The 25,174-nt window shown below is 44.1% G+C and overlaps 1 protein-coding gene and 1 pseudogene across 1 annotated transcript; one reads left to right on the top strand and one right to left on the bottom strand.

Moving 5' to 3' along the window:
• Nucleotides 1-1,475: 1,475 nt before the first annotated feature.
• On the bottom strand, nucleotides 1,476-13,422 carry LOC147461533 (uncharacterized; annotated as a pseudogene).
• Nucleotides 13,423-20,036: 6,614 nt separating this feature from the next.
• LOC147461532 (deSI-like protein At4g17486) lies at nucleotides 20,037-23,824 on the top strand. The gene is made up of 4 exons (XM_086501235.1): nucleotides 20,037-20,316; nucleotides 21,904-22,165; nucleotides 22,906-22,973; nucleotides 23,216-23,824. Exons 1-4 carry the CDS (start codon nucleotides 20,182-20,184, stop codon nucleotides 23,468-23,470), a joined length of 720 nt encoding a protein of 239 aa, XP_086357361.1. The 5' UTR covers nucleotides 20,037-20,181; the 3' UTR covers nucleotides 23,471-23,824.
• The last annotated feature ends 1,350 nt before the right edge of the window (nucleotides 23,825-25,174 follow it).

Here is a 25,174-nt window from a genome sequence, read left to right as displayed (position 1 = left end):
TTAATACAAACAAGTTCAAAGATAATGGTTCTTTCAGAGTATTAACCTGGAGAAAGACATCTGATTTATCCAGTGCCCAGCTGTCAGCTTTCCTGTTTGCAATCCCCACATTCTTTGGAGTGCACAACTTGCTTGGTCAATGACTTTAGTGAGCTCTTGGGAGGTAGATCAGTTTTGCATTGAACCTTCTACCTTGTGAATGACCTATCTTCTAGTCCCTCTTGGTCACAAAGCTCCATCTGGGGTCCCCTATCCTGTGCCGTTTTCCCTGAATCCTTTGGAGCAGATGAAAACACCACAAAATGCTTCAATATACTGCATCAACGTAGAAATGTGTAGCAATTAGAGAGGTTGTCTGTACCTTTTTTGATGTACCCATGCTAGGCATTGCCCCCAAAGAGTTGGTCTAACGGTAAGGCTTTGGCTTCTCAATCTTGGGTTGTCGGTTCAACACCCCGTTGGGTCCCCTCTAGAAGGGTTAGCTTGTGCTCACCTGTTGTTTACGTTGCTAGGGCCTTTTCCTCCTCCTAGCGTGACACGTGGCTTTTGCCCAATGGTACACGGCCCTTGCCAGACCATTTTTTATGACTGATATTTGGAAAGGGATAAGCACCTCCCCCTGTGGGCCCTCTGATGTGTTGTTTAAAAAAAACCGTGCTAGGCATTCTCATTGCTCTTGTGAAATTAATGCTCACGGAGTTGAATTCATGTGAAGCATGGTGTTTCTCAACAGTAAACAGATTTTGTGCCACACTTAGGTCATTTTTTGGGTGTGCTCATTGCAGCATTTCTAGAAAAAATATTTCAGCACCCCTCTATGCACTTGAGTGCTAACACCTTTTGCCACTTGTGACGTCCCAACCAAGTCTACCACTGCAGTCTTGGGAGACTTGAGTAAGCGTCAATCCTCCAAGCCCGTTAGCTCAGGGTTAGGTCCAAGGAAAGAAGAAAGGGCTTTAGCCATTAATGTCAGAAGCAAATTCTTAGTCTAGTGGTTTAGGCTGTCATAAACACCAGGTCATGCTTAAGAGAAATTTATTTTTATGTAGAGGAATATAATGACCTTTGTAAAGGGGGACTGGAATCTTTTCCTGAGGAAATGAGGTTGGGCTTCTTAACGATGCTCCTCTTAACTATGAGACGAGGATAATGATCTCAATGTTGGGAGTGACTGTAGACACCTCTATGCACTTAACACCTTTTGCCACTTGTGACGTCCCAACCAAGTCTACCGCTGGAGTCTTCCAAGACCTGAGTAAGCATCAATCCTCCAAGTTCGTTCGCTCAGGGTTAGGTCCAAGGAAAGAAGAAAGGGCTTTAGCCATTAATGTCAGAAGCAAATTCTTAGTCTAGTGATTTGGGATGTCATAAACACCAGGTCATGCTTAAGAGAAATTTATTTTTATGTAGAGGAATATAATGACCTTTGTAAAGGGGGACTGGAATCTTTACCTGAGGAGATCAGGTTAGGCTTCTTAACTATGAGACGAAGATAATGATCTCAATGTTGGGAGTGACTGTTGACATGTGCATTCATCACAGTTCCAAGAGTTGAGTGAAAATCAATCCCCTTTCCCACTACATGACGAAATCATGGTTTCTCCCTGGGGGATTCACTCTCTATACAAAATGGGATGCCACATGCGAGCGAACAACTTTGATAAAACCCCTATATACGACTCATATTAGGGAAAACGAACCGCCCTTTCTACGCTTATACGACAATCAATGTAGAAAACTATCATAACCCTATCTTACATATAAAATTTAGGTCTCACATGATTTAACTGAGTAAAAATAGTGCAAGAGCGTGTAGCATAGAGACTGGAACTGTACTAAGGAACCACTTCTGTTGATAACTAGATGTACCATCAATGTGTCTTAGTTTGAGTTTCAAACTATGTGTCTATTCAGCTTGCACTCTAGCTACTGTCAATTTTGACCCATCTAAATTACTCAAAAAACATGGTTATAAAGTTGTTAGGTTCTTCATGTAAATTTGCATCTATACAAACTCTTTACAGCTTTCATCCCTCAACAAATGAACTATAATCACAAAACAAGCAATTGATACAAAGCAGTGTTAGTCCTTGCATGTATCTTTGTAGCTGTTAACTCACAAGTTCAAGGGCAGACTCTTTTGGGAAGCCATAATTTTGAAACACAAAAACTTTCTCTCATTTTCACTTTTTTCACTTCTCACCCCCATAAATATGATACCCCCTCCCTTATTTTTAAGCTTGGGAGATAAATTATTAGGAGCCTGCCTCTAACTTATACGCTTATGTAACTTGTAAAAAAAAACCCCTCTCTTGCACTTACGTGGTGCGGTAAGTTTTCTATGGTGAATCCCCCGGGGGTTTCTCGGCCTGTTTCACAGCCTTACGAATCACAAAATTCCTCAGCTGCAAAGCTCCTTGCTGGAAGCTGCAATTCTGGGACTTTTTTACCACTCATGTACACTGGTTGCATTTGCCGTGATTGACTGACAGTCTGTGTCCATCGATGACCTGGAGGCTGTATCAAAAGAGCTAAAAGATCTCTGCTCATGATTCACATCCATATCACTAAAGCTCTTTTTCCTGTTAGTCACCACTGATCCAAATTTCCTACTGGATCCTAACAAAGATTCCTGGGTACTGATGGAGGACATGCTTGCATCTCCTGAATGTGACATATAAGTCCGTTCAACTTTGGTAGCATTTGGCACTGTCACTGAAGATGGGTGCTTTGAATCAGCCATCCAGCTGAAATCAGCTGATCTTGCTAAGAAATCAGACGTATCCAGCCGCCAGCTCCTCTCCGCTTGCCCAATTCTGACACAAATCCTTTAGTTAGCTTCTCCTCTTGAACCATGCTGCATTCCCAATGAGAAACTCTAGCTGCTGTATTGAATGGTGATTGTCATTAATCATCTAGACCATTTAAGGAGCTGCTGCGATTCCTCCATTCCAGTACCTATCCACACACATTGGAATACTCCTCTCTCTCATGCTCTCTTTCTTGTTGTTACTTTTTACTTGCAGGCGAACCTGCAAAGCGGGAATCTCTTTTCATTAGAGAACCATGTAGCATGAACTTCTGTAACCTTTCATCAAGCCTGCCAATATGATCTTGCCATGCATCTTGGAACATCTGAATGTGGTTGCATCTAGACAACCAGCTGCCGACCTGGCAAGGAGAGTCTGCACTCGCAAAAATATGGGAGGGCCGCTTCAAAACGTCATCATTCTCCCTACAATGGGGATGATGGTGGTGATGAAGATGAAGTTCGACAGGGACCTAGCCATCGGCAGTTGACACCTATGTGACGCAGGAGCTCAAGAACAAAACAGAATGTACAATATCATTTGTTTTGAAAGAAAATGATTTGTAGATCAACCTGCTGGACAACACATATGTTTTCCTTCATACAGAGCAAACCCAAGATATGAATGAGCATGCAGAAAAATGTGCTTGCCGAACAAGACCAATGGATCTTTTCCTAAAAAACTAAAAAAGAAAAACATCCTCCATCAGTAGAAACAAGCAGCAATGCAAAATAAGCCTTGTAACCTTTCTTGCATAATGCAAGCATGGCAAACAATTCTTCTTGACAGGCAATGTATAGTTACAGAAATAAATTATCTTTGTTTGAGAGAAAAACATAATCACTGAACAGTTAAAGGCAGCCACCCAACAATTACAGCCCAGGCACCATAAGTTAAAGCTTACTCATCTGCTCCCTTAACAATTGATCTTGAGATAAATCATCTTTGTTTGAGAGACAACATTATTAACGAACAGTTAAAGGCAGCTACCCAGCAAGTACCGTCCAAGCACCATAGGCCAAAACCTGACTCATCTGCTCCCTTGATGATTACCTCGTTAGCATATAAGCTCCATTTGAATCTTTGCCATGCCAAAGCACCACTTGGAAGTTTTTAATTGGACAATATTTTTTAAGACGGCAAGATCGTCAAGGTACGCCCCTGCTAGCGCTGTCTCTCTTTGGATTCTCTCTCTCTCTCTCTCTCTCTCTCTCTCTCTCTCTCTCTCTCGTGGACGAGGGCAACCTCTGTGGACGAGGGCGAGGGCGACCTCTGCTGTGGACGAGGGCGAGGACGACCTACTGTGGCGAGGGCGACCTCTGCTGTGGACGAGGGACGAGCAGGCTCATACGTGGGACGAGGGACGAGCAGACTGAGGCGAGGGCAACCTACTGGTCGAGGGACGAGCTGGCTGAGGCGAGAGCGAGCAGGCTCAGGGCGAGGGCGAGCAGGCTCTTGGCGAGGATCGCGGGCGAAGGCGAGCTAGCTGAGGCGAGGGTGAGCAGTCGTGTTGCCAACTTGCTGGACGAGGGACGAGGGGGCGAGCTTTCTCTCTGCTGGACGAGGGTCCTGGGCGAGCTGCTGAACCTGATCAAGAGCGAGCTGCTAGGCTTGGGCAAGCTGCTGGTCCTGTGTCAGGAGGGCGGGACGAGACCAGCCTGCCAGGGCTAGGGCGAGGAGTCAGCCAGGACGAGGGCAAGTACCTTGTGACTAGGGCGAGGCCAACCAGGGCGTCCGCCCCGCTGGTGAGGGCCTTGACTCAGTACTCGCTTTGTTCTTCTTTCATAGATGGACCAACCAGTCGAGGATGGTGATGCAAGTGGCTTCACCACCCCACAAAAAATGAAAGCGAATTTCAAGCTGAGGAACAGAGATAGTATACTCTCGCCAAGCTCACTGCGAGCAGGGAAAACCGTCAGAGTCCAAGATGATTTCCAAGATGATTTAATGATGGAAAGGGTTCAAGTGATGATTAAATCTGAGCTCAGCTTTATGAGAGATGACATCAGGAAAGAGATGTACGCAAACGCAGATAGTTATAAGAATTCTATGTATGCAGATATGAGGAAAGAATTAGATAAAGCGATGCTTGGTAGGCATGATGAGATGTATCTATCTGTGAAAGGGGAGATGCACGCTCTAATGCATGCAGAAGTGAATGTAATGGAATGTATTATGCAGAAAAAGTTGGATGAGGCAATTACAAGCTTTGAATCTTGGAAAACCAATGTGGAAAAATGCATGAAGGAAAAAGATGTAGTGATTGCAGAGCTTAAAGGGGAACTTGCAGCTTGCAAAATTATGCCCAAAACGGAAGGGGAAAATCAGCCCTCGATGTTAAAGGAGCTCGAAGATATTAAGGAGCAGGTGAAAACTCTGCGCGAAGGAGAACAACAAAACTCGAAAAAGGCTTCCTCATGGGCGGAGCGCCTTGTTGAACACAGGAGAAAGTTGATGAAGTAGAAAAATGGATCAAAGGTGCAAAGAAAGGGAAGGCCCGGATGCCAGAAGCCACACAGACTTCTACCATCATCAATATGACCATTGAGGAGGAACAGAAGAGGAGGACTAGAGCCCTCCATGTGCGTATTACTGGTATCAAAGACACCGAAAATGTAGAAGACGAAGTGAAGGAACTCTTGCAGCGCATGGGCATCCCGGAACCTATGCACACAGGTGCTTGGAGAGTAGGAAAGAAGGGAGTGGATGAGAAGGGAAACGTCAAAGAGAAAGCACTTATTTTGCGTTTCCCGACTTTGGAAACAAGGAAGGAATTCCTGAAGAAGAGACCAGCCTTAAGAAAACTAGAATATTTATGGGGGATGACCTTACTTTAGCACAAATAGCACATATGCAAGAGTTGATGCCAGAGATCAAGGCAGCAAGGGAGAAGGGAAAAATTGCCTTTTACAGAGGAGGGAAAGTAGTGGTTTTGGAAAAACGCACAGCATGACGGTGCGAGACATATGGGACCACACTCCGGATGGCGGCATGGAATTGTAATGGATCATATAGACTGGATGTGGGTGCCTTTGAAGATAGCTTCAGAGATAGAGACATTGTCTTTTACTCAGAGACACATCAAAAATCTGGATAGTTGATGCCAAGTGTGACTGGTTATTTATGGGAGATAGCTTGTCGGCCAGACGCTAGATCCCAGCATGGAACTCGACGTTCAAGAGGGGTAGCACTCTTATTCAAGGAAGAGTTGCAGCCGCTATTACAGATTGTCCGGAGAGATGACCAGGCAAGATACATGTGGGTGAGACTGAGAGCTGAGACAGACAGATTCTTATACATTGCTATATGTTACTTTCCCCCTAGGACATCAATCTATACCTCACCTAGAGGGCAATCCCCTTTCTCTATACTTGATGATGACATATGGGAGTTCTCTAGAGATGGAGATATCATTCTCTTGGGAGACTTTAATGCCAGGACGGCCAACTCCCAAACGGTATTTTATGATACCTCGGAGGAGATGCTTAGAGAGATGGATATATCGGAGATGGCACTTGACAAACACTCACATCATAAAGAGCACACAGAGTATGGGAGATATCTCATGGAGATGACGACTACGCATGGTTTGGCCATACTTAATGGTCTAGAGATTTTTCCTTCGTCTCGGGGATTCACATGCTTTCCACACAGACATGGGGCCAGTACAGTGGACTATGTAATGACTTCACCGAGCTTCATCTCTCATATTCAGAATCTCAGTGTCGGCCCGAGGCCTGTTGGAGTAGCAGTGGACCATGCTCGCCTGACTTTTTTAGTCTCTTTCCAGTATAGTGTCTCTCAGACACCACGGAGGAGTGCACACACACGGTATACTTTTACACCAGAGACGGATTCAGTTTATGTGGAAGAGATTTACAGACGGATGGGGGCAGCCGAGCCTGTATATACAGTGGAGGAGCTCACCACTTTATTGACGGAGATCTTGCATGGGGCAGTAGCAGAGGCATACCCACACACTCAACCAGATCAGAGAAGACGTTCTGGGAACATGCCTCAGAATAGTTGGTATGATGAGGAGTGCAAAGAGATGAGAGTTCAGATTCAGGGCGAGCTTATGCTTGGAGTCATTACATATAGACAGTCTCGGATTGCCCTTCGGCGTTTAGTGCGACGGAAGAAGCGGGCCTTTTTAGCCCAGATGGAATGTGATTTGTATCAGCTCTTTTTGAGCCGAGATTCAGGTGAGGCCTGGCATCTCTTCCATGAGCACTCACCTCCTCCAGTGATAAGCTCTCCGGAGATTTGGGGTCAATATGCAGCATCATTATATACAGTACCTGGGCAACCACCATTACCAGACCCTCTAGAGCCATGTCCAGCCACTAGTACCTTCTTTACCACTGAGATGGTGAAGAACGCCATTAACAGGATGAGGACTAGGAGAGCATATGATCATGATGGTTTGGTGGCAGAGCACTTGATACATGCTAGAGATTTACTGTCAGAGGTTCTTGCGCGGTTGTTTAAACGTTTAATGTGTGAGGGACTACCCGAGTCCTGGAGATTATCTACTATTGTACCTCTATTCAAGGCAGGGGACCCCACGGTGCCAGGGAACTACCGTACTATTATGATAGGGCACACATTGGCACGGTTGTATGCATCCATTCTTGAACAGCAACTGAGTAAATGGGCAGAAAATGAGGGCATACGAGCAGCAGGACAGGCTGGATTCAGGAGGGGTTTCTCCACTTTGGACCATATTCTTACACTCAGAGCCATTATTGAGGAGGGTCGGGCACATGGGAGACGGATGTATTGTTGCTTTGTGGACTTCCGCAAGGTATTTGACACAGTGCCGAGGGCCAGATTGATGCACAGGCTACTGAAGTTGGGAGTACCCATAGAGATCATATGGGGGATCATGGCTTTATACGGCTCAATGGACTGGCCAGGTACGCACTCTGGAGGGGATTTCTGAAATTGTTCATTCCACTATTGGAGTGAAACAGGGGTGTCCTTTGTCCCCTACACTTTTTGGTATGTATGTAGATGAGGTCTCTGACTACATTGACAGAGAGGGTGACAGAGGCGCTCAGCTGGCAGGGACATGGATCCCTTTGTTATTTTATGCTGATGATATTGTGTTGATGTCAGAGTTGCCGGAGGGCATGCAAAGACATTTGGATGCATTGCACAACTTTGCAGAGGATAGTGGACTGTCTGCGAACCTTGGTAAAACCAAGGTTATGGTGTTTAACACCACACAACAATGGGTCAAGAGATCGGCACCTACACTCGTATATGGCCAGGACACTGTGGAGTACACAGATGAATATACATATCTGGGGGTGGTATTCACGGGACCGAGGTTTAGCCTGAGGAGAGCAGCATAGACTAGACAATCCAGAGCCTATGCAGCATTGGGAGGGCTAGAGAGGATGTGTTCGTAGGTTCAGTTTCAAGAACCACGAACAAAACTATGGCTCTTTGATACTTTGGTTGCTTGAGCTATGCTTTATGGGGTCCAAGTTTGGGGACCATCTGTGAATCATGACAGTTGGAGGAACATGGAGAGACCCTTTGTATTTATGATATCCCGGATGATTAGAGCCAAGGCCTCCGTACCACATGCGATTATTCGAGCGGAGGTAGCCGCCCCTCCTATAGAGATTGAGGCTCTTACTAGATCAGTGTCCTTTATGCACAGTCTATGGGATACACATAGAGGCAGATATACTAGACTGGCTCTTGAGTCTTCTAGACAGTTAGCGATGTAGGGAGATGCATCATGTGGTATGCACAGATGACCTCATGGTTTCAGAGGCATGGTCTCAGCATGGATAGATTGCCTCTCTTTCAGTACTCCCTCGATGCACCCTCCTTGCCAGTCACACGGACGGAGATCACTAGACTCATTCGTTAGGATCTTATACAATTGGACATCAGGAGGACATGGGTAGAGCCGATGCAGGAGTTGGGCACGAAGATGGCTTTCTACAAAGAGCATCTTCTCCAACTTTCGGAAGATGGGTTTGTGACTCGTCCGAGCTACATGGACACTCATTTGTCTCATGGTCTGTGATGTGCTATTGGTCAAATTCGCACATCCTCACACCAGCTGGAGATTGAGACGGGTAGATTCGGAGGGATACCACCGGAGTCTAGGATATGCCAACTATGCGGTAGAGAGCCAGAGACAGAGCTACACTACATATGCCACTGCACTGTGTATTATGAGATACGAGGGCGCTTCCATTGCTTATTCAGGGAGGGTTTTGGACCCCTAGATAGAGCCATGAGGTATCAGGATCAGAGATGCCTTGGCTTATATCTACTCGAGCTACACCGACATAGAGATAGTTTGCTAAAGAGACATGGAGTACGACAGTCACAGAGACAGATCACAGACTTCTTTGGATCGAGGGAGCCAAGAGACCAACCACCAGCACAGGGTTGTACCTGCATTCATACGAAAGGCACCCTCATTGACAGGGCGATTGAGCTCGGGAGATCGAGACGACCACGACCGAGACACAGGAGCACACTACATCGACGAAGACTCCAGCAGAGGATCAGAGGCATTCTAGCACGACACCCAGATTGTCATTGAGGGCCTATTCTACATTTTCAGATTTCAGATTTCAGATTTCACACTTCATTTTCAATTTTCATTTTTACTTTCAGTATTTTTTGTACCTGTACTTCAGACATTGTATTAGATTCACCACTTTGTATCTGATGGTCTCATAGGTCATTTTGGCCTTTTGAAGACGTTAATATATCATTTCATTTCTCTCTCTCTCTCTCTCTCTCTCTCTCTCTGTGTGTGTGTGTGTGTGTGTGTGTGTGTGTGTGTGTGTGTGTGTGTGTGTGTGTGTGTGTGTGTGTGGGCAGCCACAGGAGCAACCACCACAGCAAAGCTCACATTCTCCTCACACCAGAGGCACGCTGATTGATCGAGCGACCGAGCTAGGGAAATCCAGACGCCCACGGTTGAGAAGGACTACAGATCATCGACGAAAGTTAGATCAGAGGATTCCGATCACCCTGGCCCGACATGCACGACGCCCGGTCAGACTACTGACCATGGAGGAGATTGATGAGATCCACCAGGATAGAAACTTCCTCTTCTCCAACTCCACTCTCATCACCTTCACTCAAAGTATCCATTCCGCTTCGGGTGATGACCATGCACTGAGTTCTTGGTTTTCTTGGGTTCTTGGCTTTCAATCTGCGTGTAAGAAGGCTTTGCTCTTACCCAAGCTCAACTCCTTCCTGCGAGTGCACCCCTTGGCGGCCTTACGCTCACACCAAGGTTGCTTGTTTCCACCTCACGTCGATTGGCCTGTCGCTAAGTGCGAGGTTTGCTCTCAATGAGTGGAAAAAGGAACGAGGGGAGGCTGGACAAGCCCTTCTTTCTTGGGTTACCTGCCACTCATCAAAAACACAGATTAGGGATCGACATGCCCAAGTGGTCTTGGGTTACGTGCAACCACAACAAGCAAAAAATTAAAATCCTGTGGTTCTTTTCTTAAGTGATGATACCGAACATTGCCAAAGAGCTGAGCTCTGATACCAATGTAATGTGCATTGGAAGAGAATGATGGTATATGGCTCAGGATGAGGGATCAATGGGTGCTCAAGATTCCTTTTATTGACGGGAAGGGAGAGCCTTCCTTGACTTAATGAGAGAATGTGCAGTGACCAAAACACGAGAGTGGAATGCAAACTGTGAGTTAGTGCGCAAGAGAGTGCTAGAGAGAGAGAGATAGAGAAGAGATGACACCAGATGGGGTCCCAAACCCCCCTCCAAAGGCCTCCCTCTCTAATGCTAGAGAGGTGTTTGCTTTAGATTGCACACAGTATGGTACAATGCTTCTAGATGTTGTGGTACCGATGATGACTATGTCGACAACGACGATGAAGACTGTGACGACAACCACGATGTCGTCATCGTCAAGTCCGGGATCTGCGATGACGATGATGATGACGATGTCAACGATGACGGCGTCAAGGCTGAAAACTGAAAACACTAGGCTATCTGCTAAGGATCTATAATGTCACACCGCTACGGGGCTGATCTACAACCGCTGAGTCGAGCAAGGGCTGAATGCAAAAACGCTGGCTGATCTGGCTAAAAACTGTCTACTCGCAGATTTGCAACAGAATGGCACTTGCAACAAGGATCTGCTACTAGATCGGGTCGGATCTAACGACGCTAAGGGCTGAAAACACTAATGCTGGAAGATTTGGACTGAAATCTGCAAAACATTGGTGCTCTGACTGGGATCTGCAAAAACGTCATTGGCTTGGGCTGACCTACAATCGCTAATGGATGTCTCCAAAAACGCTGGCTAAGCTGCTGAGAAAACGCTAGAGAGGCTCTGCTGCTGCACGTCTTGACTTGTGCACTTGAGCATCTGCTGTCTTCTGCCAAAACTGCAAGCGTTGGCTTTCCTTATATAGGTGGCAGCATGCTGGGTCGAGCAATATCTGGGAGAGCCCCACGACCTTACATTTATTAATAAATAAATCACTTATTAAAAGTCTACCATTTAAGTGCTCTACATGCAACTGAGTGGAAAAATGAGATCATGCCGGGTTCTAATGCTTCTGTAATTAGAGAGTATGCAACTACTCTAAGTGCCTGGACATGCACGGCCTGGAGACAGGATCACAAGGGTGCCAGAACACTTCCTAGGCTACCTAAATCCGACGCCTATCCATAGGCGGTCCATGTAAGCAAGATGAGGATACACGAAGCCTTGGAGCAACACGAAGCCCAGCTAGGAGATGAAGAATAGCTTGCAGTAATGACATTGATCAAAACACCATTAAGCATGACATTCCGGCCCGTGACTAGCAATTTCATCATGAATTGTCAAGCCCATGTGAAGGTCTTGCGTAAGGAAACCAAAGTTTAGGAATAAGCTAGTCTGAGTGTCACCGTAAGTGGAATGCCCTCAAGAACTGTTACATGCACATCTAACCCTATGTGTACGTGGACAAGCTACTTCATGACAGGGGTTCAGTTCAGTTAGCTTAGGAAGTGTTCTGTTTGTGAGTCTGCTCGCAGACCGTGCATATCGAGACACTTAGAGTAGATGTGTATCCTCTAGTTGCACACAGCGTGATCATCAGATTCCCATCAGAACCCATCAAGAGCATTTTACAGTGCATAGACCTATTTTAGCCAATTTTCACCTATTATTTTTAGGTGACTTTTGTTGGGAAACTGGGTAGGGTAATTTAGCAAGCCAGTATATAAGAAACCCTAGCGCTAGCACTTTCTGGTAGAAGAGGCAGCAGGGACCTAACATCCAACAGTGCACCTTCTCAACAAGACCCCCCCTTCCCCCCCCGCCCTCCGGCGATAATATAGCATTTTAAGCCAAAGAACAAGCCAGCGTTTTCAGCTTTGCAGATCTCCTAGCGTTTTACATTTGCAGCAGCCTGGCGGCAGCAGACACAACAGATCACTAGAGTTTTTGCAGAAGACTCCAGATCAGCCCTAGCGTTTTTGGATCAGCAGAGCCCCACAGTGTTTTACACATCATTAGCATCAGCGTTTTCAGTTTTTAGCAGTCAAATCCCGCAGTAGAAGCCCCAAACTTCGCAGATCTCACCTCCTCGTAGCAGATCCTCGCTGCACGGTCAGATCCACCAAAGTTTGCAGATTCAGCGAGGAAAACGCAGATTTCAGCATCTGAATTTTCAGCGCATCATCGTCGCATCGTCGTCACCGACATAGAGTCAGAATCAACAGATAAAGATTTGCAGATTTCAGCCATTAGCGTTTTCAATTTTCAGCCCGTCTCGTCGTCATCCTCATCGTCGTCGACATCGTCGGCAAGTCCATTGCATCGTAGAGATTTGTGCAATCAATAGTAGACCGCTCTCGCCATAGAGAGTGGGGCCTTCGGAGGAGGGTTTGACAACATTTTGGTGTCGTACGAGCACCTTCATTCACAGTGTTTATCCACTTTGTTTGTGACCACTTGCACTCTCTCACTAAAGGAACGGAAGGCTCTCGCTTCGGTAAGAAAAAGAAACCTTGAGCACAATTCGGAGCACTCGTCTTGAGCAAAGTTCAACATTCACTTCCGCTGTACCTAACAAGAACTCTCAGGCCCACAATGGTTCACTGTCCCTGTGGCTACGATCTTCTCGATATTTGCTCCCTCTTGTCATTTTCTCTTCGTCTTTTTCATACATTCTCTCAACTGGATCATGTCTAACTACAAGATTACAAGAGGAATCCCATTTGAAGGCTACCATAGAAGAATCAAAAGAACCGAAACTCGAGGCAACACCAAAAATTAAAGTAACCATGACTATGAGAGAACTTGCTAGAACTACTGATTGTGACAGCTTGTGACGAGCAGGTGAATGTGTTGCAGTTCGATTGCGATCAACGATTGCTCGAATTGAATTGAAACATCTGATACGAGCTACTACTGATTACAAGCCTGTGACGAGCCGGTGAATGTGTTGCTCTGCGGTTGCGATCAACGATTGCTGTATTACGAGTTGCTACTTGCAATTGCCGATTGCGACAGCTTGTGACGAGCTGCTGCTTGCGATGGCCAATTGTGATGGCTTGTGGCGAGTTGTGTCGAGCAGCAATTATGATCAATTGAAACATCTAACTACAAGATTACAAGAGGAATCCCATTTGAAGGCTACCATAGAAGAATCAAAAGAATCAAAATTCGAGGCAACACCAAAAATTAAAATAACCATGACCATGAGAGAACTTGCTAGAACTACTGATTGCAACATCTTGTGAGAAGTTGGTGAATTTGTTGCAGTGCGATTGCCATCAACGATTGCTCAAATTGAATTGAAACATCTGATTACGAGCTAACTACTGATTACGAGCCTGTGACGGGCCGGTGAATATATTGCACTGCGGTTGCGATCAACGATTGCTGATTACGAGCTGCTGCTTGCAATTGCTGATTGCGACAGCTCGTGATGAGCTGCTGCTTGCGATGGCCAATTGCGACGGCTTGTGGCGAGTTGTGTCGAGTAGCAATTGCGATCAATTGAAACATCTGATTACGAGCTACTGCTGATTACGAGCCTGTGAGACAAGCCGATGAATGTGTTGCACTGCGATTGCGATCAACGATTGCTGATTACGAGCTGCTGCTTGCTATGGCCGATTGCGACGGCTTGTGACAAGCTGTGACGAGCTACTACTTGCAATGGCCGATTGCGACGCCTCGTGGCGAGCTCCATGTGCTCTTTTAGAATTTTCCTAACTTTGAGATTTTTATGCATAGGAAGTTTCTCAAGAAACTTTCTCATTAAGTATGTAGGTTCTCTTTTTGACTCAAGCACCTTACCTCCCATGCATAGGAAGCTTCTCAAGAAACTTCCTCATTAAATGTGACAAGTACCTCAAGTACCTTAGTCATTAAGCATGACAAGCATCTTAGGTGGAGTTCCCCCCTCAAGCACAACCCTAGTTTGCTTAAGTTTAGGTCGAGTTCCCACCTCAAGCACAACCCTAGCTTGCTTAAGGTTATGTCGGGTTCCCACCTCAAGCACAACCCTAGCTTGCTTAAGGTTCCCACCTCAAGCACATCCCTAGCTTGCTTAAGTTTAGGTCGGGTTCTCACCTCAAGCTCAATCCTAGTTTGCTTAAGGTCAAAGGACATTGAACACTGACCATTGGAGGTCTTTAATGAAGCTAACCCTAAGGTCTTTTAAGCTTCATTAGTTAACCTTGCTCTTTGAAAGACCATCTCTCATTTGGGACCCTTTACCATTGGCCCCGTGTTGAGATAGATCCGTAAGCACATGTCTATATTCGAACCCTTGTTCCTGTTTACTATCCCATATTAAATGATCACTTTAATATGAGAATCATTTGGGTTGGTTAGATATTAAATATTTAATGACAAAGAAGCTCTTCTTCAAAGCACTCTATAGAAGTAGGAGCACTCTCTCACTACGCACAACACAAAACGATGGCTACATTTACAACCATAGCTCTTTATCTCTACTCAAAACGATGACTACATTTATGTAATCGTATATATATTTGTGTGTACATATATATTTGTTTTTGCATGTATGTAGGAACTAAGTGCGAAAGCATAACACCCGAAGGTTAGACGCTTCCACTTGGGTATAGTCCTTTTTTAATCGTGGCATTGCGGTCATTGATCCACTCATGCATGAATTACCACAACATACCTTTGGTTTTACCACGGTTGCGACTGTGATGATATCTAAAGAGGTGTCACTTGATCTTTGGCACTTCTACCCCCTACTTAGATCTACTAGTATGTATATGTATCTACGTGCTTATGTGCATATATACTTGTGTACATATATATAGATGAGTGAGTAGGGAGAGAAAGCTAAATCTCATATTGCTCTTTGTAATGTAGATGTCAGACGAGAGACCACCTGGTGGGGAGCAGCCATCTGACTCTTCTTTTGGTTGGTTCACATCCCAAGTGGGCTCCCACCCGGGGTGGACATCGCCTTTAGTGGACGTGAGTCTTGAGGCGGTGAGAACAAGCAAAGAAATAAAGATTATTTGTGGCTAGTTAACCCTAAACCATGAGTGATATAGGCTTATTTTTGTTAATTTGCAGGCATGGCCATCCTACACCTACTCTAATAGGTTTCTCCAACGGTCATAGATCTAGACCTACATCGGGCTATCTCTTTACGAGATCAGTACCTCTGTTTGATGGAGGGATTTTTTGGCCGCTACATTCCGCAGCAGCTTGCGACCTACGGTCTTTCTCCACAGTCCACACCATGGGGGAGTCAAGGAGGGACTCCTTACATCCAGAGCATCACACCGACGGAACCTCAGTCTATGGCCCCTTCTTATCGTCCTACTCCCCTTCCATTGCAGGGTCCCACTCCCATGGCATCGTAGAGTCCCACTCCCATGGCATCACAGGGTTCCATGCCACTCCATTCCACTCTTGATTTGCCAGAACACCGTGGACGTACTTCTTCTAGCGGCGCACGTCGACGATCGTCTCAAGGCAGTGAGCACTGAGAGAGACGAAGCGTGGGGGATCTTGTGACTTTGCTTGTTTTGGTAGTGGTGGGGAATGGAGTCCCCTATTTCAGAGCGTGCCACCCCTGACACAGAGGACGAGGATACCGACGCACCTGTGCCAAAAACGCATGGGCGCTACTACAAGGTAAAATATGGCAAGGAGCTGGACTTCGATACAGAACAGGGCAGGGCGTATTGACGCCATCTCCAAATTCTTATACATTCAACGTATAAGAATTATTTTGTAAATTTTAGAGACCAACTGCCTAATCATGCATGCTACATTGAGGACACGCTACATGCTAGATTTCCAAATGCCCCCAATCAATGTTTTTCACAACAGTTGTTGGAGGGCTACATAAGAACTTTTTTGAAAAACAAGCAGTCCAGTGTACAACGTGCAATGGCCAACCAGGTTAGAGATCTAGACAGGAGCTATCACACTGGCCACATGGCAGATGCAGTGTGGGAGTAGGCAATGCAAGAAAAGAGGGATCAAGCTGCAATGGGCTCATCCTACAAACAACAACGCGAAGCTCGCACCAGACAAACTCCCACGCACTATGGCTCGGGAGGCAAAGAAGCATGGAATGACAAATATGTAAGATTGATTAAATTACAACCTAAATATGTTAGATTGGGGAGACTACTGGGTCTACTTTCATAAAAGCTATTAATTAGTTTCCAAGATTCGTAGATTTGCCTGGAATTTGTGAATTCTAAAGAAAAATAAGGGCGCTGCCCCTGCCCCGTTCCTCGCCATGCCCGCCTCTGCAAATACCCCCTCGCCCTCAGACAGATAGTCTCTCTCTCTCTCTCTCTCTCTCTCTCTCTACGGCTTTGTCTCCCTTTCGATGCTCACCCTTCAGACAAAGCAGTTCTGTCTCGCTCTCTTTCTCTCCTGCACTCGCCCTCTGTTGTTCCCTTCACCAATGTTAGGTGTCGTGATAGCTTCGCTTCACCACACCACCGACGAGGTTGCTCTTGCAACGCCTTAGGGCACGGACAGAAGAGGGAGAAGAAAGAGAGCATCGCTTGCGGCTTAGTCCCCCTTGCCATCGTAGCTTTGACCTCCATTTTGCTTGAACGAACTGCTCCCAATGAAGAGCTTATGCAAGGCTACTCCCATCGCTGGCAATCTCCCTCTCTCACTGCAGCAGGATGATGCACGTGCATGACACCCTCCCACTCTTTCTATCTCTTGCAAGCCCTCCTCCGAACCTCTGCCCCTCTCGTGATGGCTATACATGTACTAGATGACCCCCACCTTTATCTGTCTCCCTCCATCCGTTCACTCCCACCAGCTTGTACCGGCTTACAGGCTTGAAGCAATGCATCAAACCAGGGCCACTCTCTGTCTTCAACTCGCAATGACAAAAAATTTTGGCAAAAAAATTCCCAGGCTGCTCATTGCTCGTGCCACCTACTCGGTCCATCTCATACTCACCATGACCTGCGACATTGCAGTTTAGCTTGCCAAGGCTCTTCACCTACACATGCTTGAGCCCTCGTCTGCAAATGAGCATGGGACACTGCAATTATCAAAATCTCTCTCTCTCTCTCTCTCTCTCTCTCTCTCTCTCTCTCTCTCTCTCTCTCGCCCCCCGCGTCTCCCTCCACCGACATGCCGTGTGCACTTTTCCCTCCTTAGCTGCGAGAACAAAAAATGATCTCCCTCTTTGTGCGTTTTTCCACACACCTGGCATCGACCTTTTTCCCTCCCCTCGATGTGTGTGCTCCTGAGTCCTCACTTTTCATTTCAAAACTTGAGGGCATCTCCCAAGATTCGCTTTAATACAAATGAAACCAAAATTGGCACGGCCTACTCCGTGATTATACAGATTATAGTTGATGATTTGTTATTGTTATTGCTAACTTAGGAAACTATCACTGTTAGACGTCGACCAACTAGAGATTTGGTCAAGTTTTGGGAGCGGCATAGAGAATTTGATACTTGGCGATGCTTGTTTGAGAACAACCACATCTCTTGCGAGCAATTCGACATGCAACGGTTGGATCACTACAAGCGGTAAGTTTAAACAAATAATTTTGTATCAATTGTTTTGAGCTGTTGATATTTATTTAATTTGGTTTGGGTTTATGTAGAGTCAAGGTGATCAAATGTACGTGCCTGTGTGGATGAGGAGGATTAGATAAAAAAATATGCGTCCAAACTTTCATAAAGTCCCAATGTGGCACAATGTATATACAACTATTTTCATTTTATTTGTAACTTTTTTAAATAATTGATCTTCTGCACATTAAATTATTAAGGTAAAGTAAATTCAAATTCAATTTTTTGTTTTTTCTATATACTCTTTTAAAAAAACAATTGATGTTTCATTGTTTTATGCACGTAAAAAATAAAGGTGCTCATTTGGCCACCCAATTTTGGGTGGCCCAAATGAGCATCTTTATTTTTGAATAGGTGCTTAGCGGTAATAAATACGGTAATAGCAATGGCAAGCATCACGATAATAGCTGAAGGTATATTCCCACCACTATTACCGCGATTATTTCTTGGAAACCACTACCGCACTTTTAGCCGATGGTATTGCCGCGTACACAATATGTTCTCTTTCTATTTTCCTTTGTTTTTTGGTGGCAATATTAGCGTTTGTGGATTACTCCTCTTATAGTGGGCGGGCAAAGAGAAGCGGAAGGAGATTGTGAAGATGTCACGTGCATGGGGAAACTCGGCTTTCTTCAACTACATCCGTGATCTTTGAGGTGGATTTGGGTTTGTTGCCTATCGCACACTGACCATCGCCTTCTTGGCGGGCAAAGAGCAGTGGAAGGAGATTGTGAAGGTGTCACTTGCATGTGGCATCTCGACTTTCACCAACTACATCCTTAATCTCTGAGGCGCAAATTTGAAGTTGTTTGATATAGAAAAATGAGACTTATTGAAAATGATTTTTATTTTTTCGTTATGTAGTTTATGATTTAGCATTGAGTATGTTTTTGTAAATAGGAACCAATATTAATGACGGTATATTTTGCTGGGTGCTTACCATCATATTGATGGCTTGCAAGGATATTATCACATTAAAGTTAATATTGACCATGATAATGGCCATGCCTATGTAAGTATTCAGAAGGTGGGAGCCAACTCCCACTTAATACGCGATATTCATATGGTGACAGTTGTCCCGGTTGGAGGATAGAGATGTATATGTTGGGTCGCCCTCCTCGACCCCTTGGGCAAAGTGTGCGTTGCATTGGACCGTGGATAGTGCGGAGACCAAGTGATGCTAATTCCAGGACCTTAATTTATTGATGGTGATGGTCACTTATGTAGCTTGACATCCATTGAGTGTTGGAATTTATGTAGCTTGAGGCATTTCTTAGAATGTACTCCTCTCTCACTCTCCCTCTCCCTCTCAACAAACAAACTCTTTGCTTGATTTTAATTATGGTTTGAGAAAAAACTATTAATTGTGGTTCAATTAAGTAGATGATGATGTTATAGTGCAAGATGTTGTAGAGTACATGAATTATTTGAAGATGACTTCATTGAGTTCTATTTTTTGCAAGTGGATCTTGGTATACTTTTTGATTTACCATGTCCATGTTAAAGTGAGAGAGAGAGGGGTTGTGGGGTGGCTCAAATGTAACTCTTCTTCACACACCACCACTCTAAACGATATCAAAGATACTTCATTACTTTGATCTTCCATAGTTTCTCTCTCTCTCTCTCTCTCTATGTGAGAGAGAGAGAGAGAGAGGGAGGGAGGGAGGGTAGTGTGGTGAGGGATGCTAGCAACGGAGAGATAGAGAGAATGTGATGTGTGTACTATGGAAATATTTAAGGACAGACAGACACACACACACACACACAGATATATTTATATACACACTTAGGTAAGTACACACATACTCACATTTTGAGCTTGAAAAATTGTATAAGAATGATCCCTTGGTAAGAGCGAACAAGACCCGCCGAAAGCGGATCGCGTTCGGCGGGTCGCGTGAGCTCGTGTTGTTAAGGGGGGAGAATGGGTGGGCCTTGGAAATACGTTAGAGCCTAGGTGTATGGGTGTCATCATGAAAGGTGGCTTGTTTCAAAGTTCCAACAAGTGTTGTGTGTGTGTGCGCGTCCACAATTGACATTGTTTTTATGGTGTGCCCACTAAAACCTTGTGAAAAAACACTCATGGCTTATGTGCAAAGCTCACTACTTTTCTTTTCCGCGAGTCGGAGGCTTGCCAAAAGGCTGTAAAGTTTAAAGAGCGCGCGCTTCACGAAACAAGTGAAACAGATTTCCAAGCAAGCCAGAGAGCGAGCAGAAATTACGGGAAGAAAAAGCTTCATCGCCATAGCCCGCGCAGAAGCCTCTGCGACCGTGTATTTTTATGTGTAGGAAAAATGACAGAGGTGGTTCTTCATGTCTACGATGTCACCAACAGCGGGTCGGCGAAGACTAACAGCGCCATTGTGCAGTTGAATAGGCTGCTTCGAGACGGCATGGGGCTTGGAGGCATCTTCCACAGCGCTGTTGAGGTGCATCTCTCTCTCTCTCTCTCTCTCTCTCTCTCTCTGAAAAGGTTTTAGCAAGGTGCTAGCAATGCCACAAGTCTAAAGGTTTTCTGCCTGAAGCAGCGGTATCTGGGATTTAGGTTTATTATGCTGTCTGATGATACAGAGCTTTGTAGGGTTTTAGAACTCTTCTTTCATGTGCTTGGCAAAAGAGTTTTTATGCTGGAGGCAATGAAGTCTCCATGTCTCTCTGGGCAATTTACCACCAGATGATAAACAGTTTTCAGCTCTCTTAACATTGGCTTTACATGCTCATGTCGTACACGGACATCAATCGTCTTTGTGCTTCCAAGATAATAGCCATTTGTTTGTGAATTTGTCATTTTGTATCCTCAGGACCATTCAGCCTTAGATAAGCCTTTCTAGGTCAATCTTGTAATGTCTTTTCCATTCAGCTAGCATTGTTTCAGTCTCTCGTTGTTGGTGGAATGCACCTTTCTTTGCTGAAAGATCTAGTAGTCCCAACAATCGTAATGAGCTGTTATCTTGCAATTTGTTGAAGTCAAACAATTTGAGGTCTTCCCTCATATTGGAGCAAGTTTCTACAGTGACGTCTTTTGGCAGCCAAAGTTGTTATGGCTCAAGTATTTCTGATGGAATAGCTCTGACAGCAATAAGCCTGAATAAGCTTGACAATGCTGTTTAATGACTGTTCAAATAGACAGGCTACAAAGAGTGCAAGTTAGTTCTATTGTTGATGTGCACTTGCAAGCAGGGACATTTAGGTTGTGTTGATAGCAAAAACTTAGCCAGCTAATTACCTTGGGAAAAGCAAGGCACAAGGGACCTGCATATCTCACAAGTGCAAAGGCGTATCTAAGGATCCTCTTGTGGATGAAGGGGGCTAGCATTCTCTCTTGTATGTACTGGCTCCTCTTGACATTCGTGCAAAGCCACCATCTTCCGCTTTATAACCTGTTGATTGCAGTGCAGCCTTTGGTAAATTGCCATGGCTAGCCCCAATTTCTAACTCAAAGTATTTTTCTAATTCCTTTATGCAATAGCCTTCTAGCTGATAGGCGCTTAACATTTGCTTGCTCCAGGTGAAATTCCATTTTTAAAAAGAAATTCGAGGCTTTTAAAGAGGGAAGTAATACGATACTTCAAGGCCATTCATTCTCTGAGTCTATCCCGAACAAGGTGAGTAGTCAAGAAAGACTCACAATGGCTTGCATAAGATGATGGACAGTGTGTGTGGCCCCCAAGTTAATGACCTACGAGGATGAGAATGATGTGGATGTGACTTGCTATTATTGAAGGCCCCTCTTTATGGAAATAGGAAAATGAACGTAGTTATCTCTCATAGTAGCCTACATATACAAAAGACAATGCTATGCCTCTCTTACAAAAATAAAAAGGCAGAAAAGAAGGTTTGCCATCATCTAACATTCCATGTGGCACTAATCGACAAGCTAGATCCAACAGTTCACAGTTGCTCCCAAGAGTCCAATGCTTACTAAGGCCTTATGTAGGCATGTAATCAAAATGAGTATGCATTGAGAGACTCTTGCATATTGACGATCTCAATATTCTAATCCTTTGCTCCTGCAGGTTTATGATAATGAAGAATGGTCCTTTGGATACTGTGAAATAGGCAGTGGAGTTTTCAGCTGTCCGGCAAAGACTAATCCTATGTACTCTTACCGTGAGAGCATATCCCTTGGAAAAACATCGCTTTGCCGTTCCAGAGTGAAGCAAATACTGCTCGATCTGGGAAGAGAATGGCCAGGCTACTCATATGATCTCCTCTCAAGAAATTGTAATCATTTCTGTGATGCACTTTGTGATCGGCTTGGAGTACAAAAATTTCCTGGTAAGCTTTCGGCTAAATATGTCATTTTGTTTTCGAGTTGAGAAGATTTTTCCTTGTGCAATTCTCTTGTTGCACATTTGTTGTGCTTCCAAGTAAGCTGCAATGTTTATTGGATTTGTAGGAAGGTGAAACTTTTGAGTCTCTGTAGATGCCACTTTTTGTGAGGTTCTGCATTGGCTGCATGTAGATAGTATATGTAAGGGACCTTGAGCTCATATTATGGACTTGGGCATTCCTTTCAAATACTTCAAAAACGAAGCTGTTGCACATGTTCGCATTTGTCGTTGTTGGGTAAACATTTACCATATCCTCTTCTTTGTTCAAACGTTTGCTTTTTTAAAGCTGCTGCTTGATCATCAAATAAATGTATAGAATGATTATTGGCTAAACCCCTTCAAATGGTTTTGGAACTTGAAAATAACAGGCAACAGAAGCCCTCTTGATTTGTTGCTTAGAGTACTCATCTGAAGCCTAACTTATGTTGTAGCAAAGCAAGTACAATCAATTATGTTACTGTATCCTTCTTTAGAATTTAAAAATTACAGACTACTAGTACGGCCGGCCGACTTCGGCGGTCTCTCTCTCTCCCCCTCTCTCCCTCATGTCGCAGATTGCGACACGTGTAAAGGGCTCCCCCTTCCGCCATATTATGTTAGTAGATATGTATTCCTGTTTTTTCATGAACTCTAATCTTTTTCACATTTTTTGATGATCTTAAATTGGTCATTTCATGCATGTAGCGTGGGTGAATCGATTTGCACACGCTGGAGATGCCGCTGTTGAGGTTGCCGAGACCACTATAAAACGGGTAATGTATATTTTCGATAGAGAAAGGAGTACACCGCAAAACAAAAATATGCAAAATCCATCGTACCGTCATCCCTTTAAATATAGGCAGTATTTAACTGTACAGCTTTGTGATCAATAGCAACACATGCCATTGATGTTCAAATGTTCACCTTAGCATGCCCATGTTTAACACGTATGCGTGCGCGCATGCTCATACATACATTCTCAATGCTGAAATTGTGTTGATTTGTGTGCATGCAGCTGCGGCGGGCAAAGACGGACTTAGTGACAGCAAGTAAGCTGGCTTACCGATATGTGAGAGGAGGTGGTTCAACATCATCGGTAAGCCCGGATACAGGGAGTATAGAACTCATGGACTCACAGAGAAATGCTGCTAACTTCTTCAGGCTATCAATGCTTAAAACCCCAGCAACATTCTTGTCAAGAAATTCTTTGAAATATAGAGAGCAAGTAATGGCAGAAAATGAGGATGTGCCTGAAAAAGCAAGAGTATAGAGCACACGATGCGATAATCTCAATTGCAAATCTGACCTCACTCAACATCATCTATCTATCAATGCTGAACATAAGTGGTCAAAAAGCTTTTGAAAACCTTTTATGACATCGTGTAATGCTGCCCCTTTTGCTGCTGGACGTCTCATCTTTTTCGATTTTGCCAATGGACCCCTCATGGTTGTTTATGTTCACTCTTTTCACATGAGAAAAAAAAAAAGGCAAAATTACTAAAATACCCCTCTAATTTGTGGAAATTCCCAAAATACCCTTCAAATTTTAAAAATTCTCAAAATACCCTTGTATCTATTTTTGTTGGATTGTTCAAGATTTTCTAATCTTTATTCCATTTTAACAATTGAGATCTCTTTTGGGTGCTTAAAACGTAATTTATCACAAATCACCTTGCAATAAAAGACAATTATGTTTAGAGATAATGAAGCAATTTGTCTCTGAAACTTGTATAACGAACTCAAATTTTACTTTTAGCATCTTGTATCGATAGACAATCAATCTTCTTATGAAAAGCTATAATTTTTTTTATTTTTGAAAATATTTAATCTCACAATCGGGGGTATTTTGGGAATTTTGGAAAATTTGAAGGGCATTTTACTAACAAAGTTTTTGTCCTTTGACTGAGAATTTATGACAAAATATTGGGGGTATTTTGGTAATTTTCTCAAAAAAGAATCTCTACAAAGCTGTAGAAGGTGACAAACTATCACTCTTAACTTGCAAAAGCAAACATTTTTTAAGAAAAAAGAGCTCCACTGCTAGATTACAGAGGTAGTCGTTTTCTTTTGCGATGCAAAAATTGGCCATATGGCCAGGTTGTCAATGTGCTCATATGGAAGGGATTATTGAGGCAAACATTAGAGTGAAAAGAAAAAATATCAAGTGCGCAAAAAATTACATAAGAACTAATAAGGTAGGGTAAAACTCCCAATAAGTGGACACCCCCTAATGTAGTACAAGCATAGTGTGGAACAAGCACAATAGAAACATTTTCACGTGATCATAACCATGGGAAGCACAACTACGATATTTTGTTAGATTTTGTTTCACCTCTCAGTTTACCGCATGACCTGAACAAATAAGATCAATGGAGAAGTCAACGTGTACAGGGGCCAAGCTGGAGGAGCCGGTCTTTGATGAAATGGTAAATGGTACACATGAATCAAATTTGAATTTGAAAGCTATAAAACTTGAAGGTTTTTAAGTGCAAAGAGTTCTACATCAGAGTCTAGACAACGTTCTCCACATCTAAGTATGTAAGGATGGGGATGATCGATGTATGTGTTATGACAGAAGGATCCATCTAAGGAAACTAGAGCGCCTATTTACTTGAACTATGGAAGAGGTGGTATGAAGAAACTTGTGGAAGAGATGTATCTTAATGCTGCTCTTATTGAAGAGGCAACTTATGAATTGCATGCGTATGATAAGGAGGATGATGAAAGGAAATCTATGTCCGCGTGCTTTGAATACAATTGAATTAGATAAGGTGGCTCACAAGAAGCTACGTCAAGTTGGAAATTGTATTTGGGAAACTACAAGGTGGTCAGATCCAGTGGATTCTCTTTTGGTATATGCATTTGCTAAACCTCAATCCAATGAAGCTATAGTAGAAGGAAGCATAAGATGAATGAAGACAATGTAGGATTATCAAAGAGGGCTACAAGGTCCAACACCCTTTGGAAATCACGT

This window comes from Adiantum capillus-veneris, chromosome 3 (genome assembly GCF_014529385.1).
Source record: "Adiantum capillus-veneris isolate H3 chromosome 3, ASM1452938v2, whole genome shotgun sequence".
NCBI classification, from domain to species: domain Eukaryota; kingdom Viridiplantae; phylum Streptophyta; class Polypodiopsida; order Polypodiales; family Pteridaceae; genus Adiantum; species Adiantum capillus-veneris.
Note: the sequence above shows the minus strand (reverse complement) of the source record. Positions and strands in the feature narration are given on the sequence as shown.

Coding starts and splice junctions, on each gene's coding strand:
- LOC147461532 (XM_086501235.1), top strand. CDS start 20,182: ATGACAGAGGTGGTTCTTCATGTCTACGATGTCACCAACAGCGGGTCG. Junction 22,166..22,905: donor TGGAGTACAAAAATTTCCTG/GTAAGCTTTCGG, acceptor TCATGCATGTAG/CGTGGGTGAATCGATTTGCA. Junction 22,974..23,215: donor CCGAGACCACTATAAAACGG/GTAATGTATATT, acceptor GTGTGCATGCAG/CTGCGGCGGGCAAAGACGGA.